General features: G+C 57.3%; 1 protein-coding gene across 2 annotated transcripts in view; it reads right to left on the bottom strand.

The window, feature by feature from the left end:
- Window positions 1-3,483: 3,483 nt before the first annotated feature.
- Window positions 3,484-18,346, bottom strand: part of NF2 (NF2, moesin-ezrin-radixin like (MERLIN) tumor suppressor) — a 101,444-nt gene continuing 86,581 nt past the window's right edge. Inside the window, exons 16-17 of one of the 2 annotated variants that reach the window (XM_051973078.1) lie at window positions 17,591-17,649; window positions 3,484-6,332 (exon numbers count right to left, since the gene is read on the bottom strand). In XM_051973078.1, the coding sequence (XP_051829038.1) occupies window positions 17,614-17,649 (36 nt within the window). In that variant the 3' untranslated portion in view covers window positions 3,484-6,332; window positions 17,591-17,613. The remainder of the gene's footprint in view (window positions 6,333-17,590; window positions 17,650-18,346) is intronic. The other variant, XM_051973077.1, reaches the window with a different exon arrangement.

Here is an 18,346-nt window from a genome sequence, read left to right as displayed (position 1 = left end):
ATGGAGGGGGCGGGGAGAGGGAAGGGGGTCTCTGGCTCTGCCTTGATTTCCACAACCAGACAAGCCTCTGGGGGGCTGAGCTCCAGCCCCCCAGGAGGAGGAGGAGGAGGCCTTTCAGGCGGAGTCAGCGGCAGGCTCCGGCTCTGATATATGGTCCCTCTAATTTTCCCAGGCTGCTTCTGTCACCGCTAAGCGGGACTTACCTCTCTCTGGGTGAGCGAGCTCCAGCTCTCGCTCTGCAGCCAGATCTGCTGCTGCTGATTTATGCCCCACTGCAGTCACAGCGGGCGGCAGGACCACGGCCTTCGTGGCCGGGGAGGGAGGCGGCTTTCGGTTCTCTTCTCGGAGACATTCACCCAGGGTGGGCAAGACACGAGGGCCGCACGTGAGCCGGCAGCCGGGCAGGCAGGAGCAGCCTTGGGGTGGGGGCTCGGAGGCAACAGCCGCAGTTTCCCCCTTTAACCTTTCAGGCTGTGGTTGAGCCCCAGTAACTAACTCCTCACCACGGAAAAGGGGCTCGTCCCCCCCCTCAAAGGCAGCCGCCGTCCGCAACGGGCCAAACAGCCCAACACCGAGGCGGGAGCTGAGTGCGAGATGTCAGCGTTCCCCAGGGACTGGAGGGAGGGAGGGGCGCGGAAGGGGCAATGGTGAGCTCTCACGCACATTTCACAGATGTCTGGTTTTGAGGGAGGGCAGGAGACCGAGGGCAAGTCCACATCTCGTGGCTGTTCGGTCATTTCTGACTCTTCGTGGAGAGTTCTTGGCAAAGCCACCGGAGAGGTCGGCCATTTCCTCCTCAGGCTCGTCTGACAGATGAGTAAACTGAGGCAACCGGGGCGAGCCGACTTGTCCAGGGTCACACGGCTGGAATGTCTGAGCCGGACTCCGGGCCCGGCAGCCTCTCCGCTGGGCCACCGAGCCGCCCCGCACCATTAGGTCCCTTGGAATACTTGAAGACTCTGGGTCTTGTCACTTTGTCCGGCTCCGTAGCTGTGACATCATCGCCCCGAAACCAACCTAGTGAGGAACCCTCCAAAATCAGCCAGGACACCAGGGCCCAAACTTGTGTTTTTGTTTTTTTTTGAATAACTTTTTATTGCCAGAACCCATGCCAGGGTAATTTTTTACAGCATTATCCCTTGCATTCACTTCTGTTCCGATTTTTCCCCTCCCTCCCTCCCCCCTTCCCCCCCTCCCCCAGATGGTAAGAGTCCTTTACATGTTGAATAGGTTACAGTATATCCTGGATACAATATATGTGTGCAGATGTGTTTTTGTTTTTAAAGAGGAAAGCCTCCTGCTCGTGGAGAATTGATTTTTTTAAGGCTGCTCTAGATTGACTAGTTTCCATTAAATATAAAACCCCCTTTTTCATTCTTTTTTTAAGTTGAAGCTTTTTATTTTCAAAACACGTGCAAAGGAGAATTTCCCCACTGACCCTTGCAACACCTTGTGTTCAGATTTGCCCGTCCCTCGGCCTCACCGATGGTCCAGGACGGGAGGTCCCTCGGGGGGAGGGGGGGCCACGGGTTCTGGGTCTGACCCGTGTGGCTCCTCTCCCTTTACAAAGCAGGCAGCGGGCTCGGACACAGGAAGCGGTCTGAAGCCCGTGGGTCACAACAGTAATAACGAATAATAGCGTCAATGTTTACATCCATTACCTCGTGTGATCCCCACAACAACCTGGGAGGGGGGTGTGATTTCCCTTTCACAACTGAAGAAACTGAGGCAGAAAGAAGTAAGTTCTGGGGTCACCCTGGAAGTATCTGAGGCTGGAGTCGGACTCCGGGTCTTCGGGCAGGGTCAGGACCCGGGTCTGCTCTGCCCAAAACACGCCGCGCCCAGACTCTGGGCCGAGAGCCGCCCCGGCTTCCTTCCCATCCCGGCGAAGAGCCCACTTTCCTGGTCCTTCCCTCCATCACCTCCAGGCCCTCTTGGATCATCAGACTGGGAGCTCCTCGAGGACAGGGCTGTCATTGGACTTTACACCGAGCCAGTACACAGCAGGTGCTTAATAAGTGCTTACTGACTGACTACAGCATTCTGCTGGAAAGCACAACGGAGCCGCAAATAGTGTCGAGATTCAGGTTGTAAAGCAGCGGCTCAAACCTTCCTCCACATTCTGGGATCTGGGGGTGGGGGGCCTCGGGAGAGGCTGCGGACAAAGCCCCTCATTCTGGCGGGGGCGGGGGCCAGGAAGGGGGCGTCTTTGGGTTCCTGGTGCCCATAGGGATGCTTGTGGAAGGGCCGGGTCGCCCCAAGATCGGCCGGGGGGAAGCCTCGGCCCGGTGACTCTTGGGCCAAGTTTTGCTGCCCCATGCTTTCCCCTTGCCCCGTCCTTCCTGGAGAATCCTGCACCATCTTCCACTCTGGGAGACGCAGGACTCTCGGGCTCATGGTACTGAGTCTGGGGCAGGGAAAACCCCTCAGGGGAAGATCTGCTCCTTTCTGTTCCACTGGCACCGGGCCACCCACGCCCACTACACACTCACTCACACACACAAACACACACAGACACACACAGACACACACACACACACACTCACACACACTCACTCACACAGACACACTCACACTCACAGACACACACACACATAGACACACACACACTCACACAGACACACACACATAGACACACACACACTCACACAGACACTCACACACACTCACACTCACAGACACACACACACAGACACACACACTCACACAGACACTCACACACACTCACACACAGACACACACAGACTCACACACTCACACACACTCACAGATACACACACACTCACAGACACTCAGACACACAGACTCACACACACACACAGACACACACACACTCACACAGACACTCACACACACTCACACTCACAGACACACAGACTCACACACTCACACACACTCACAGACACACACACACTCACAGACACTCAGACTCACACACACACTCACAGACACACACACACTCACAGACACACAGACACTCACAGACACACACACACACAGACACTCACACACACACACTCACAGACACACACACAGACACACACAGACACACACACAAACTCACACACACACAGACACACTCACACTCACACACACTCACAGACACACACACACTCACACAGACACACACACTCAGACACTCACACTCAGACACACACACACTCACACACAGACACACACAGACACACACACTCAGACACTCACACTCAGACACACACACACTCACACACACACAGACTCACACACACTCACACAGTCATTACTGTGTCGAACCAACCTTAGCCCTGAGATGCCAAGTCTCGCCCCCCAGGAGCCGACGTCGCCTCGTGTGTGTGCGGCCGGGTTGGGGGGGGCACTGGGGCCCACGACTCCTGGATGACGGGCTCCCCGGCCACAGGTGGGGCTGCTCTGGGCCCCTCCCCAGGAGCGGGGGGTGGAGCTGAAGCTCTGAGCCAGTTGCAAGCTCTAAAGACGAGCACAGACTTCTGCAGCTTTGAATTTTTATTAAAACAATCAGTTAAAATAGAACAATCCCCCAGAATAGAAAACAGACTCGTGGGTATTTCACCTGATGGGAGAGGGGGCTCCACCCCTCCGGTCACGAGAGCAGCCGAACCAGCCCAGCTCTCGCCCCACCTTTGGAGAGGGAACTGGAGGAGACTCCCCGTCAGGCGCCGCCTGCCAAGTCCGGCTGGAGCCCAGGGAAGCTGGCACCGATGGGGGCACGAGGGGCCCCGCGCTCTGGTAAGAGCTCGCGGGGGGTTCTCTTTTCTGGGGTGGGGGGCTCTGGATGTGCTTTGACTCTGGAGAGAGGGGAGACGGGGACACACAGAGACACGAGAGCGGAGGGACAGACAGAGCGGGGACGCTGCGGGACCTCTCCCCCGAGGTGCCCAGATGCCCCTTCGCCCGGAGTGTGGGCGCTCCGGCCGCGGGCACCTCGTCTCCCAGGCACCGCTGAGTGCCGAGACGTCCCTCGGGGAGACGGTCAGTCTGGGTGTGGGAGTGAGGGGGGCCCGGCCGCCCCCCAAGCTCACCCCACACTCCCCAAGGCAGCCGCCGCTGCTCCCGCCCGTCTCTTCCCTCCGCTCCAGTGGCATGTCAGAAGTTCAGGTACAGGTTACAATTATGCGCTTCAGGGACATTAGAGACACGGAACTAAGCCACCTCTAAGCTCTGGGGAACGAGCCCCACGGACCAGGGTCTGCCGGGCAGGGGCCCGCGGGAGCGGACAAGGGGGCAGCTCTCCAGCCGAGGTCACCGGCTCGCCCGGCGTTCCCTTCCCGCGAGCAGAGGGTGGCCATTAAATCCTTAGTGGTGGAGGAAGCCCCTGCCTGGGGAGGGGCTGGGTCTGTGACTTCACTGACCCGGAGAGAATGGCTTGGGGAGGTGCAGTCAGAACTGGGACCCGGCCTCAGGCCTCCAGGGTCGGCTCTCCTCCGTCAGGTTAAAGAGGAGCCAAGGCGATGATGGACGGGGTCTGGGCAAGGTCACGGGCACGGGAGGCAGACGAGGGACAGCTCTGGGGGGCGTGGGAGGCTTCCGGGGAGCCGGAGTCGGGGGCTCGGCCCTCTTGCCCAGGCCCCCGGCTCTCCCCGAGGTGTGACCGCGGCGCTCTCGCTCACAGGCCTTCTCGGACCTCGAGGCCGGCGTTACCTGGCAGTGCCAGGGCCGTGCCCAGCAGTCGGAGGCACCGGGCTTCCCCAGGGTGGGAGACTTGCCCTGGCTGAGCTCCGACCCCCCCCCCAGTTGTCCCCCTGCCGGTCCCAGAGACTGACCGTGGAGCCAGAGCCCCCTGGGGAGCAGTCTGGGAGGAAGGCTCCCGGGGCGGGGGGACAGACCCCCAGACTTCTGACTGGCTAAGTGTTTTTATATTCAGAATCACAGACAACACACAGAACGAGCCCGCCGGATACAAGCTGCGGCCGAACGGCCACAAGCAGCCACGAGGTCATTCAGGCCATCCCCCTGCCAGCAGGAAGGACAGACAGAGGCGGCAGGGGGCTGGGGGGGGCCCGGGGACACAGAGAATGTGAGGAGCCTGGGTCCCAGTCCCAGAGGGCAGCCCGGCTGCGGGGGAGCCGCAGGAAGAAGCCCCCGGCCCCCTGGGACCGCACGGGACGGGCTCCTTCACTTCTCCGTCTCTGACAAGCTCCGAAGCCCCGGATCCCACAGCAGCCGGAGGTCCAAGGCGGGGACCGTGGCCGGGGGGAGTCGTCCCACCAAGGACAAGGAAGAGGCGCTTCTCTAGTCCCCAACTGAGCACAGAACAGTCGGCGCCCCCGCCGTGGGCACGGGAGGGAAGGCCCGGATGTCCTGCGGGGAGGGGGACCGAGATGGAACACGAGCCGATGTGAGGGCCGGGGAGCGCGACTCAGGGCACAGAAGCAGAGACGAGCCAGAGCAGTCCTGTCTCCTGCCAAGGGAGAATGCGAGGTTCACCAGCGCTGGAGAGAGGCAGGCTGGGAGAACCTGGGGGCCGCAGAGAGCGCTGGGAGCCCCGCAGCCCGCCGGGCCTCGGCTGCTTACTAGAAGGTCCCAAGGAATATCGGGTCCCTCACGTCTTAGGGCACAGGGAGGGAAGCCCAGACAGAAAAGGGACATGCAGGGAAGCGGGCTCTGGGGGCGGCTGCTCCCCGCCAGACACGGCCCCGGCGTCCGGCACCCACGGCTGCTGTGCTGGGTCTGCCAGAGGGCCCGGACCGCGGCTTGCTGGGGGGGGAGAACCTCCCCCCTCCCTCCTCCAGAGCCCGGAGACCCATCTGCAAGGCGGGCCCTCCACGCCGCCAGAACACAGGCGTTCCTTTCCCGGGCCCGGCCCCTGAGGCTGCCCCGGCAAGTCCGGATCTTCCACTCTTGCAGCCCTGGTGTGGGGACAAACCCCCCAATCTCCCCAGCTCCTGGTGCTCAGAGGGGGTCGTGAGGACGCCCCCAGGGAGTAACCGCAGCCTCAGCCCCCAGCCCCCAGCCCCCCGGGGGACAGGCCGAGTCCGCCTCTGGCAAAAAGCACAAACCCCGGTGTCTCTGAAGACCAGGCGGGCACCACAACTACACAATAGACAAAGGAGACTGAACATTTAAAAACATCCATAAGCTTGAACCCCACCCCAAAAGTCCGGGAAGGGCTGGAGTTCAAGGCCATTGCACGTCCTTGGCATCGGGTCGCCGCTGGCCGAAGGAAAGCCCCTCGTGGCCCAGCCGGCGTGTCCGGGGATCGCCTTCGTGCGCAGGGCGGTCCCGCTGTGCACGGGGGGCCGCTCCTCGGGTGGCTGGCTCGCTTCCTAGAGTTCCTCGAAGAAGGCCACTCGGGACTTGGTGCTCTGCAAGGTGAGCTGCAAGGAAGCAGAGAAGGAGGTGAGGGGGAGGCCTGGCCGCGCCCCCTCCCCAGCGGGCTCCATCCCTCCCACAAGCAGGCTGCGGTTCCGAGGAGGGCACGGGGCCCAGCCGGGGGGCGCCCCTCGGCCCGGGAAGGTGCCAGAGCACTAAGCCAGGCTCCATATTTTCCTCCAAATCAGTGGCCACTAATTAGCGGGCAAAAGCATGTTAGCCAAGAAATGCCATCCAAGGCAATTCCCCACAGAAAGCAAGAAGTACTTGGGCTCCTGCCACCCCAGAGGGCACTTTCTCACTTTGCTGGCTAAGGGAGGACACTTAGGAAGCCCGTCGAGGAGGGGGCTCGTGCAGGTGAGAGCCAGCAGGTGAGCAGAAGCAGATTCCTTCTCTGAGCCCCGTAGTGGGCCCAAGGAGGGAGATCCCACCTCTTGGTCGCCCATGTCTGGCCGCCTGGAAGGGCCCATGGACCGGAGCTACCTCGGTGGGCTTAATGAAACCAAAGGCAGGCAGAGAGCGAGACTGCGGCCTGGAGCGGAGGGGGAGGGGAGGTCAGCGGCTCGGCCCCTCTGCTGGCTGAGCCGTCTCTTTCGGCAGCTGCCCCAGCTCCCAAGTACACGCGGTTTGCAGCGGATCATGGGCTAAGGGGCGGAACCCAGGGAGAGAGCTGGGGCGGTGTCCCACGTCTGGGATCACCTGCAACGCGGCCGATCCTGCCTGGCCCCTCTTGGGATGGAGCACGAGCCACGGAAGCTCACACCGATCGCTGCCAAACAAGCCTCGGGCAACCCTGGGGCGGGGGGCTACGGAGAGCAGCGATGTCCTCCAGGCCCTGGGACAGACACAGCCATGGCGCCGCGTTAGGAAAGGAGGCCTTCCCTCCTAACGAAAGCACAGGCCCGGGGGAAATGACGGTACGTGCCGTGGCTGCTGCTGCACAGGTCGGGGGGCTCGCTTAGAGCAGGAGCGGTTCTGTGTCCCAATACAGAGGTCTTTGCCAGTGTCCTCTGGCACCTCTCTTCCCTTCTCTGCCAGCAGCCCTTCGGGCGGGCGTCTGTACTGCCAGGTTGTCCGGCGGTGCTCCTGGGACGGAACAGGCTGGGAGTGTGGGCACGCGGACCCTGAAGGCAGCCGGCCCTGCCCGGAGCATGGATGGGCATGCGGGCCCCAAAGGCAGCCGGCCCTGCCCGGAGCGTGGGCATGTGGAACCCAAAGGCGGCCGGCCCTGCCCGGAGCGTGGGCACGTGGACCCTGAAGGCAGCCGGCCTGGCGCTCACAAATGCAAGCTCCTGAGCTGGATGCTGGAGGCCAAGAATTCTTGGATCCCACACCAGGTGCGCCAGGCCAGCTGTGCCCAGGAGGCCACTGGAGCGGCCCCGCGTTCCAGGCACTCGAGCCTGTGCCCGTTAGGATGCCCAGAGCCTTGGGGGCAGGGGCTGCTCACGCTCCCTCTGCAGAGATTTAGCTGTTCTCTGGCCTTTTAGGAACAGAAGCAGCGTCGCCTCCGCTCCAGGAAAGAGGCCAAAGGCAAAGGAGAGGAGCAAAGTCAAAGGCCTCTGAGGGGGGAGGAAGGTCAGACTGTAGGCGGACGAGCCTCCGGCCTCCCTGAGAAGGGCCTCGCCGCCCTGGGGCCCGACGTGCTGTGGCCAGGCTCGCTGCCACCCAAGCCCTCGGGGTTCCCAGGGAGGCCCTGCCAGGCCGAAGGCTGGCCGCGGTGCCGCCACTCCCAGGCCGGCAGCCTCTCCCTTTGGCCCCCCATCTCACTGGTTCAGCACCCCCCCCTCCATCCAGGGGGACAGGTGATTCTTCAGGGGGCAAAGGGGAAATCCCGGCTTCCTTCCTTGAGACAGGACTGTCTGGCTCCCAAACACATGAAGCACCAGAGCTTCCCTCAAGAAAGGTCTTTCCACCAGAGCCTGGTTCACCTTAAGGCTAAGTCAACAGCTCAGCTTCCCTGCTGCTCCAACCCCTCACCTGGAACGGCCCTGGAAAGGACCTTGGAAACCAGCCAGTCATGCACCAGCATGTACTAAGCACCCACTGTGTGCCCCCGAGGCTTTTGGGGTGACACCTCTGGAGCTTCTCCAGTTCTTCTACAATGAGGAGTCCAAGAGCGGGGGTTGGGGGCCGAGCCGCGCTCCAGCCCGAGCATCACAGAGCGCCGCCGTTGCAAGAATGACACGGCCCCGTTGCGAGGAGGTTGGGGAGACCCCAGAGGTATCACGATACGACAGCCTGGAACCTCACATGGGGGCAGCGGCAGGAGTCACAGAACATGGGCACCAAGGGGCAGGACCCATGAGGGGCAAGCAGCCACTGGCCAGACATCCCACAGCCTGACGGGGGCGTGGGGAAATAACGCCAGGGCTCGGAACACCGATAACTCCTGGCTATGGGGCTTTGGGCAAAGTCAAGTCACTCCTCAGACTCAGTTTCCCTTTTTGTAAGAAAGAATAACTTAGCTCAAAAGGTCGTTCCAAGTCAAGTGCTCTGTGAGACTTAAAGTGCTATGAAGAAATGGAGCAAACAGAGCTGTTTGTAAGGAGGGTGTTCTGGGAACGGGGGCGATTCTCTGTGCGATGAAGACAAGGACCATCGATAGCCGCTGGGGCTCCTGCACCCCTAGGATCGTGGGAGTCAGACTTAGAAGGACCTGGGTCGGGGGCTCCCTAAGAGCTTCTGCTTACGTGGCTCACTGACAGAAGTAACTTGGAACCAGCAGACTCCTTGAAAGGGTCCCAGGGACTCCCCCCTCCAGGGAACTACTGACCAAGACCAACTTCTTACAAATAAGGAGACAGTTCTGGGACCGGCTCACACCGGCAGCACAGAGCCGAAGGGCTCTTTTCTCTGCAACGAGCCACCTCCTATTACTTAAGGGGATCTTCTGGGAAACTACGCTGCCCAGTCCTCTGGGCCCTCCGCCGAGGTCTCCAGGGCCTTCTGAAAGCCAGAGGAGGAGAAATAAATGTATATGCACGGTGCAGTCTCCGGCAGCAAGGCTGGTTGATTAAGAATAAATTACATTTTCATCAGCACCGAGAGAAAATTGATTTACAAGGCCGCATTGTGATAATCTTGTTCCGACAGCAGAGGAGGACGGAGGGGCAGGCAGGACACCACCATCGCCACTTTGGCGCTCAATAAGACAGGAAACGTTCCAATTAAGCTGGGAGAACAATCTACTCCCGGGCCGAGATTGCTCCAATCACCCTCCGGGGGCTTCTCAATTGCTGACACCTTGGGGAACAGGAAGGGGCTGCAGCGAGAGCACCATTTAATTCACCTCGAAAATCCAACAAATCCCCGGGATTGCCAACCCATCTCACCCACGCTAGCCTAGTAACTGCAGGCCCCGGAACTCTGCTCGTCCTATCAGAATCCAACGGAATCGCGGTGCAAGCCCGGGATCCCTTTATAGTCTCTCCTCCTCTCCTCAGAGAGCACTGAGGCGCGGGGAGGGGAAGCTATAAAATGGCATGCCGATGCTCGCCCGGCCAAGCCCGCCAGGAGGGCAGTCTCGGAGTGGAGGCGAGCCAAAATCTGCGGCCCTGAGCACCGGACAGAGGGATCTCCATCTTTAAAGGAACGCTTAAGCTTCCCCCCGCCTCTCCGGGGGGGCCCCATCTAAAGAAACGGTTTCCCATAGTGCACAAATGGGAGCAAGTCCCACGCAGGCCCAGCTGCTCACCTGCCCGCCCCTCGCCAAAGGAAGAATTTATGGCCAGTTCTCTCCTCATTAGCAAACAGAATTTGGGTTTATCTTCTTTATCAGTTCTAGGAAAAAAGACCACCCTGGGAATGCCAGAGGAACTCTCCCGAATGCTTCTCCTTTGGGGGGCTGTGTCTGATTTAAAAATAAAAAACCTGCTGAGGAGGCTAAATCACCACAGCCAAGGCAGCAAAGGGAGGTAAAATGGTCTAGGATGAAGCGGCACTCTCTGCCAGGCCGGCCCCCGATCCACCACGTGACATCGTGCCTCAGTTTCTCCACCTGAAATCCCACATAATGAAATGACTCACCTCCCCAGGCTGGGGAGAGATTGAACGATGCCTCTGGGGCTCCAGCCTGTGACTCTGCTATGGTCGAGGCTCGTCTGAGATCGCGGGGGGCTCCCGTGCTGGAGGGGGGCCTGATTCACGCCTCACGCCGTGGCACCACCACCGGCTGCGAGGGCCAGCCCCGGGCTCTCACGCCGTCTGAGGCGGGCAGACCCTATTTGTTGGGCTCTTCGACCCCTGCCAAAGGTGCCCTCCTCCGAAGGCCTCTCCCTCACACCTGGGCGCCGTCTCTGACATTCCCTTCATGTCCTACTCTGGCCACCTTTCCGCTTTCTGCCACGCTGCCGCCCTCATTCAGGGCTTGAAGCCCTTGTGACTGTTTGAATCGCGTGCGAACTGGTCCTTCTGCCTTCCTTCTCCCTCCTCCGATCCATCCCCCTTGGTTGTAGGCCAGGAAACATGTGGCACACGGGCTCACTCGGCAGCTGGGGTAGACCGGAGGCGGTCGGGCTCCACTCTGCTCCCCAGCGATCGTTGGCACCCTCTGGGCAAGAACATCAAAGCAGCTTTGAACAGTTAGGTAGGGAGCCCCCAAGACGCCAGGGAACCTCCACATCCTTTGTGGCAGCTCTTTCCTCGGTCTGTCGTCCAGAACTGCTTTTACCTGCCTTGGGAACTGCTTTTTCCTTGGGGCACTGGAATTTGTTTTTGGTAAAAAGGATTGTTTGTTGAATCCTTGGCTCTGATTCACCGTCCTTGCATCAGATGCACAGCATCAACAGGGACAAGCGCGCTCAGCTTTCTAAAGGGCCGCTAGGACATCAAGCCCTTCCTCGAACCCTCCGGGGACGGCCGGCATCATGTCCTGACTGAGACCCCACTCTGTGCAGTTTGGCTCCCCTGTGACCTACCATCCTCCTCCTCCTCCTCCTCCGGAGCCCCCATATTCTAAACCCAGCTACTCATTATGACCTCCACAAGCCCCTACTTTGCTCTTCTCTACTTCTTTGCTTCTGCTTTTCCTCAGCCTAGAATGCACTTTCCCTTCAGATTTATCTACTGAATTCAACACATTTTATTTATTTGTCAGGGACTGACTATGTGCAAGGCCCAGCGCCAGGATACAAAGATAATGCTCCCGAGGAGCCTATGGCGTCCCCAGGGAAAAGATAAACAAACGAACAAACATGACAAAATACTGCGGGAACTGGAAGGGAGCGTCTCCCCTTGGGCCTCCACGGTCCAACCTTTGCCCCAATGACTTGGATGAAGTCACGGGATGTCTGATCGTAAAATAATCTGATGACAGGAAGGCTGGAGAGATGGGGAACCCTTGAGATGGAAAGCGAAGGCCCCAAAATGCCCCGGCACACTAGAATCATGAGCACACTGAATTAAGATAAAGCTGAATGAGATAAACGTCAAGGGTTATGTTGGATCAAAACGTCCGCTTCACATGAGAAGGATGGAGTGACAAAGCCAGGTTCTTCTGGGCAGGGGTGCGTCAAACCCTCTGAGGAGAAGGCAGCGTGGGCTCCTGGCGAGGTTCACCAAGGGCTCCAAAGGAGGGAGCTAAGGGCTGATGGGCACAGGCCGGGCCACGACCGAAGCCTCACCCTCGGTTCTGGGCACCCTCTTTTAAGCAGGGAGTGGGCAAAGCTGCATCAGACGGCATGACAGAGAGAAGACACGATTTGGTGGACCACAGATGCCGCCTTCCAGCTGGGATGGCAAGGGAATATCAGACTAGTTCTTTCTGGCCCCACAGTCAGAGACAAGGGGAAGCTGCCAAGAGGCAACCCTCCCTAACAACCCATTATCCCCAAGTGGTGGAGGCATCCCCACAGAGCCTGGGACACCTGGAGGGTCCTGCACAGATTAAGGTGGCTCAGGTGACACCTGAGCTCCTTCCAACTCTGTGATTCTGAGGATCACTTTCATCTGAGAAAAGGGCTCAGGGGAGACTTCAAAATACTGACTTTGGTTCTGAAGAGCGGAATTTCCACAGAGATGAGAAAGTCCACTTCAGACTCAGCAAAGGCCCAGAGATGGGAGAGGGTAGCATGGGAATGGCGCACGGTGGTTCGGTTTGCCCAGAAAACGACAACAATTTCTCATTGGTCTCCCTGAATCAAATCTCTCTCTCTCTCTCCTGTCCAATCCATCCTACACATGGATACAATACAAGCCTGACCACGGTCCTACTCTGCTTACCAAGCTCCAAGGTGGTAGAGCCAAGATGGCAGAGGAACAGAGAATAGTAGAGTGAGCTCCCCCCACCAAAAAACCTCTTCCAAATAAATCTAGAAAATTCACCAAACCAAATCCTGATGAGTAAATCTAAGGGAAAAAATAATAGGAATTTCTTGTTCCAGTTCTCTGCAAAATATATGAAAGAGAAAACTAACCGATGCTCAAGAAATGAAAAACCAGTTGGATAGGGAAGAAACCCCCCATCTTTTGGAAAGGCTCCTTATTGGCTGTTTTCTAGACAACTAACAGAAACAAATGAAACGAGGCTGAGGTCTGCCTGCTAGGAGACAGCTAGAAGGGGATGCTTCTAAAAGAGGAAGTTGTCTTGGGAATTAACTTAAGTCTTTGCCCGACCTAAACTCTAATAATCCAAAGTGCCCTGGCTAGGAATCCTCCTGAATCCTCCTCCGTTCCTAAAGAGATGCAAAGCCTGGAGGCCCGTTAGTCTCCAAGCTCACTGCTGGTCCAGGAGTGGTACCCCCAAGGTGACCACTTAGTCCAGGAGGGCTCGAAAGCTCAATTCCCCTGGGTCAAAAAGAGAGATTCATATGTTAACCACATAATTAAGCATAAAATATTGAGCAGCTAGCTTCAAAGTAGCTGTGCAGAGCAGAGGTCACCAAGGTGGCTGTGGCCATTTGTTTTAATTGCAGTAGAGGCCTTTCATGAATATGCAATTTCCCTTCGGTGATTTATTATTTCCCGAGGTGTTTCAGTGTCTCATTTGATACCAAGGGTGCTAGAACAAGAGGGGAATTCTAACAAAATTAAAAATGATGTCGTGTTTTTATGTCTTCCCGGCCCAGAAGAGGCTAGCCATAGATTCTGAGGCTTCTCAAATTGGGACCCTGTTCTCTGGAACTAGTGTGCCAGATGCAAGACAGGCCCAGGAGATTTTAACCGGTCTGACTTTTTTTTAAAAATGGGCTTTTCAATTTGGAACTGTGCCCAAAGGGTGATCAAACTTTGCATCTCCTTTGATCCAGCAGTGTCTCTACTGAGTCTGTAACCCAAAGAGCACTTCAAAGTCCACTTCAGACTCAGCAAAGGCCCAGAGATGGGAGAGGGTAGCATGGGAAAAGGACCCACATGTGCAAAAAGGCTTGTAGCCCCCTGTAATGTTCACTTCTCTAAAATATAACGTTCTCTGAGAGCAGGTTTCTTGGGGTCTCTGGGAGCAACCTTCGTTTCAGTTCAGTGTAATAATCACCTCGAATGCAGCCAGGAGTTAAAGTCCAATCCTTTAGTGTTTCCGTCAAAATCTTATCTCCTTCCCTTGGGGCTCGGCTAGTTTTCCGGAGGCCTTCCGGATCTTGGTTTCGGTATTCTCCACAGGACAGCCTGCCACCACTTCTCTGTCTTCCTTCGTCCTGCCTGGCTTATGAATCTCCTCGACTGAATCCTGGCTCTGAATCTCCCCAAGTGCATCCTGGTTGAGGCTCCTAGCTTATATATGCTCTCTTAAAGGTGTGAATCTTGTGGAACTCTAATAAGTACTAAGTACCTTTAGACAACTGTTAAGCACCCTGCTGAATAACCATTGTCTCTATCAATTCCACTGACTTAGCACCTTGTAAGAATTTTAACAGCCACCCTTTTTGCAGTGGCAAGGAACTGGAAACTGAATGGACAGCCCCTAAGTTATGGTATAGGACTGTTACAGAATATTACTGTTTTATAAGAAATGATCAGCAGGATTTTAGAAAAGCCTGTAAAGATTTATATGAACTGATGCTGAGTGAAGTGAGCATTGTATACAACAATAACAAGATTATACGAGAGACATGGCTCTTTCCAACAATGAGTTGATTCAGGCCGATTCCAATAGACTTGGGGGAGAGAGCCATCTGCATCCAGAGAGAGCCAAGGAGACTGAATGTGGATCAAGTGCATTTTCACTGTCTGTTTGCTTAGTTTTTTTTTTTTTTCACTTTTTGATCTTATTTTTTTTTTTTTTGGGGGGGGCAACAAATATGAAAATAGGTTTAGAAGAACTGCACGTGTTTAACCTATATTGGATTACTTGCGCTGTCTATGAGAGGGAGGAAGAAACCTTTGGAACATAAGGTTTTATAAAGATGAATTGCTGAAAACTATCTTTGCATGTACTTGGAAAAATAAGAAAAAAATAAAAAAGGGGCTCTTCTATCATCAATCCCTGACCCTAAAAAAACCCCTATTATTCTTCCTCTGGACACTATTATTTTGGCCTCCACTTTGGCATCCCACATGCAAAAACATTGACCATTTTATCAGCATGCAAACTCAGGTAAGCCATTCCAGTGCAAATCCTGGGAAAGAATCCATCCTGGTGGAGGTCCTCACTCCAAGAGTCTCGGGCGGGCTTCCGGGGAGCTCGTAATGCAGTTAAAAAAATGCCCCGACTGTAGCATCCCCTCTATCATTTCCTACCCAGCTCTCAGACCCTTTTATGGCCGCTAACCAAATTCCAGATGAAGGGATCTGCTTCCTTGAGCCTCGGCCCCAAAGCCATCCTGTGTATGTGCAGCTTCCCCTCCGGCAGCTGACACAAACAAGGCTCCTATCACTAGTGTTACTCTAACTCAGGTGGAAATGCCAATGGGGCCAAACTAACCAGTTGGTATAGGAGAGGAGCAGAGAGAACAGGAAATGTATCCACCAATCCCCAAACCCTACCAGCATCACATCCCAGCCCACTTGTAGTAGTCGGACTGATTCCCCCTTCTCTTGCCCTCCACCTCCTCCTCCTTTTGGATTTTTAATCTAAAATCAAAGTGTCTGAGGAGATTGGTAGAGAGAAGGCAAGCCCTGAAGTTGGGGTCGAGTCTTGCCTCTGACATAGGGGGCACTGGGTCACACTCCGGCTACTTCACTCAGACACAAGAAGGAGGGTCCCTGCCTCCCTTTGTTATGAACTGGGAGAGATGCTACTTTAAAATGTCTCCTCCTTCCCCAACTGCAGTCACCGTCGTCCCTGAGGGGCCGGCAAAAGGAAAACCAGTCCTCGGCTGCGAAAGGTCGGTCCCCCCAGCCAGCGGCTTCCCCAAAGACTATGGTGAAAAAGGCTCCCACGCCCTGACCACATGGGGAAGGGGCCCCCCAGAAAGCGGAGGGCATAGAGAGCTATAAGCCCCAAGAAGCACCAAGAGGTGATCAGATGAAACAACTTAGTTTTATGAATCAAAGGCTGAAACATGGAAAAAAGTCAACAGGGGGTGATTTTAATGGGGATCACTGGAAAATTCACTGGCTCACCACTGGCCTTCCTCTGTTTCCTGCCCCGGCCGTGCCTGGGCACACAAACCTAGCCCGAGGCCAACCTGCAAGGCCAGTCTGGCCCAGACTGTGAGCAAGGCTGGCCATCTGGCCATCGGAGAGCTCCAGCCAGATCCCGTCAAAGGGGGAGAGCATCAAACTTTACAAATGGGGCCAAAACAACTAGTGCTTAATTAGAGATGATGAGGCAACAGTAACAAATATAATCAAGTCCAAGTTTCTAAGCAGCAGTAAAACCTCTATGAACCAAAATCCCCAATTAACTGGATTTATCCTTTTTTCCCATGGTCTCTGCTTGACAGAAGGAAGGAAAATATTGGGGCTGACTTGATTTACTTTCTTGAAGCTTCTCGAGTGTGATATAAAATCAAGGACAGACTCAGGCTATTCCCTTATTCCTTCTGTGGCTACATCATCGCCCGGGCTAAATGGGCAGAAGATCCTTAAAAAAAAGGTAAGACTCAATTTTCTTCTATTTACTGTACTTCGCCAACAAAAGTAGATGAGTTTATCTTATGAAATTTTTCAACAAAGGTCAAAACAAAAAGGATTTTTTACTTAACCCAGAGTTAATCGGAAAACTTAATAAGGCTCTCCCTCCCCAGAGCCTTCTGGGTAACTGGGCTTTTTCCCCGCACCGGCAGATCACTGCCATCGCCCATCCACGGAGAGGGGCATCTCCAGCTCCTGGCATCGGGCACTTACTGGACAGTAGCCACGAGTCCGGTCAGGACGGAGGCTGGGCTGCCCTGGCGGGTCACGCCACAGAAGCTGCCTCGCAGGCCGGGCCCTTGCGAGAAGGTCTCTGGTGCTCAGGGGCTTCCAGAAGGACCCAGGACACCCTGTTTCCCAACAGTGAGTGGGACGTAATGGATTCACTTTCCCTCAAGCTCCGTGCTGCTCGGGAAGCCCGCTGGCTTCTGGGGAGAGCGGGGCGGGCAGTTCCCAGAGCTCAGAGCGGAACGAAGTTGCCCTCAGGACTCCGCCTGTCCCCCCCCTGCCCCTCCGGAGAAATGGGGGGGCCTCAGTAAGAGAGGAGCTCGGAGGCCAGGCCCTGACCATGCACGGGCCCCGGCTCACCACGAAAGCTTTACGCAGCAAGTCTGACGGCCGGACTGTGCCCAAAGCCTCCTCACCCATGGCAGCCCCGGCCCAGGTCTCGCAGAATCTCACGGCGAGGCTGAGACCATCCAGCCCAAACCAGTCGATCGTTTTACTCAAGAAGCACGTTATCAGGCACCTACCATGTGCCCGGCCCTGCATCAGCCCGCCCTCACTCGGGCCACCTGCTAGCTGCCCGCTTTGGGGAAGGCGCCGCAGAGACGCCCCTTGGAGCTCTGGCGGGGGCACCGTGGCCCCCAAGCAGACGCCCTGCCCCCAGTGTGCTTCAAAGCACCCGGCAGGAAGGAGACCCCGGAGACGGATGGAAGGGAAGGGCAGCCATGCTTGCTCTCGGACCACCTGCCCCACCCTCCCCAGCCCCCACGGGAAGGGCCCCGGAGAAGAGTGCAGGGTCCCCCTCGAACAGCCTCCATGCCAGGAACGTCAGCCCACGAGGGACTCTGGGAGCCGGCCCCAGAGCAGAGGTCCCACGACCCCACATGCGCCTCTGGGGGAGGGGAGCGGCCTCCAGGACTTGCCCCCGAACAGCATGCAGGCCGCAGCGCCCGGGGCGGGGAGGGCGGGACAGGCAAGCTCATGCAGAGGTTAGTGTCACAGAGGGCGCCCGTCACCACACACAAAGTACCTCGGAACAGCCCACTTGGGGGCTCAAATGCAGATAGGTCTTCTGCCTTGGGCTTGAGGCTAAACCGGCAAAACGAAACGAAAACAGAAAACAAGACACCTGTGACATGGGCAGAGCCGCGGGACGCTCCCGCTGGGGCCGCCGCACCCCGGGCTGCCTGGGCGCAGGGGCAGGGCCCGGGCCGGACCAGGGGAAGGAGGTCCCAGCTGCCTGCTCCCGAGGAGCCCCACAACATGACAAGGACCGCGGGGGCGTCAGGGCACTTGGCCCCTTTCTCTCAGCCCTCTGGCAGCGCCCACCAGCCCAGGGGAAGGACGTCTCTGGGGGCTGCCAAAGGGCAGTTCTAAATAAAGGGGACAAAGAGGTGATGTCTCCGCTGGAGAGCAAGGCTCACTTCTGAGACTGGGTTTTCAGTCGGGTCCAGCCTGGGGGGTTTCCTGGGCAGACCTCCTGCAGGGTTTGGCCCGCCTCCACCTTAGAGAGGAGCACCCTGAGGCACAGAGGGCTCGGGACTTGCCCGGGCTCGGGACTTGCCCGGGCTCTCCCGGCCATCGTCTGGGCCGAGAACTCGGGCAGAGGAGTCCTGCTGACTCCGGGGCTGGCACCCCGGGCCCTGTGGCACCTCCACCCCTGCGGCGGCCCGTCCCGTCCCCCATGGGCCAGGCAATGGTGTCCCGCTGAGGCTGCATGGGGACCTCGCACAAGCCACCTCCCCTGGCCAGGCCCAGTCTCCTGCAGGCCGCTGCCACAGACGGC

This window comes from Antechinus flavipes, chromosome 1, assembly GCF_016432865.1.
Source record: "Antechinus flavipes isolate AdamAnt ecotype Samford, QLD, Australia chromosome 1, AdamAnt_v2, whole genome shotgun sequence".
Lineage (NCBI taxonomy): Eukaryota > Metazoa > Chordata > Mammalia > Dasyuromorphia > Dasyuridae > Antechinus > Antechinus flavipes.
The sequence above is the reverse complement of the archived record's forward strand: the minus strand, read 5'-3'. Positions and strand labels throughout refer to the sequence as shown.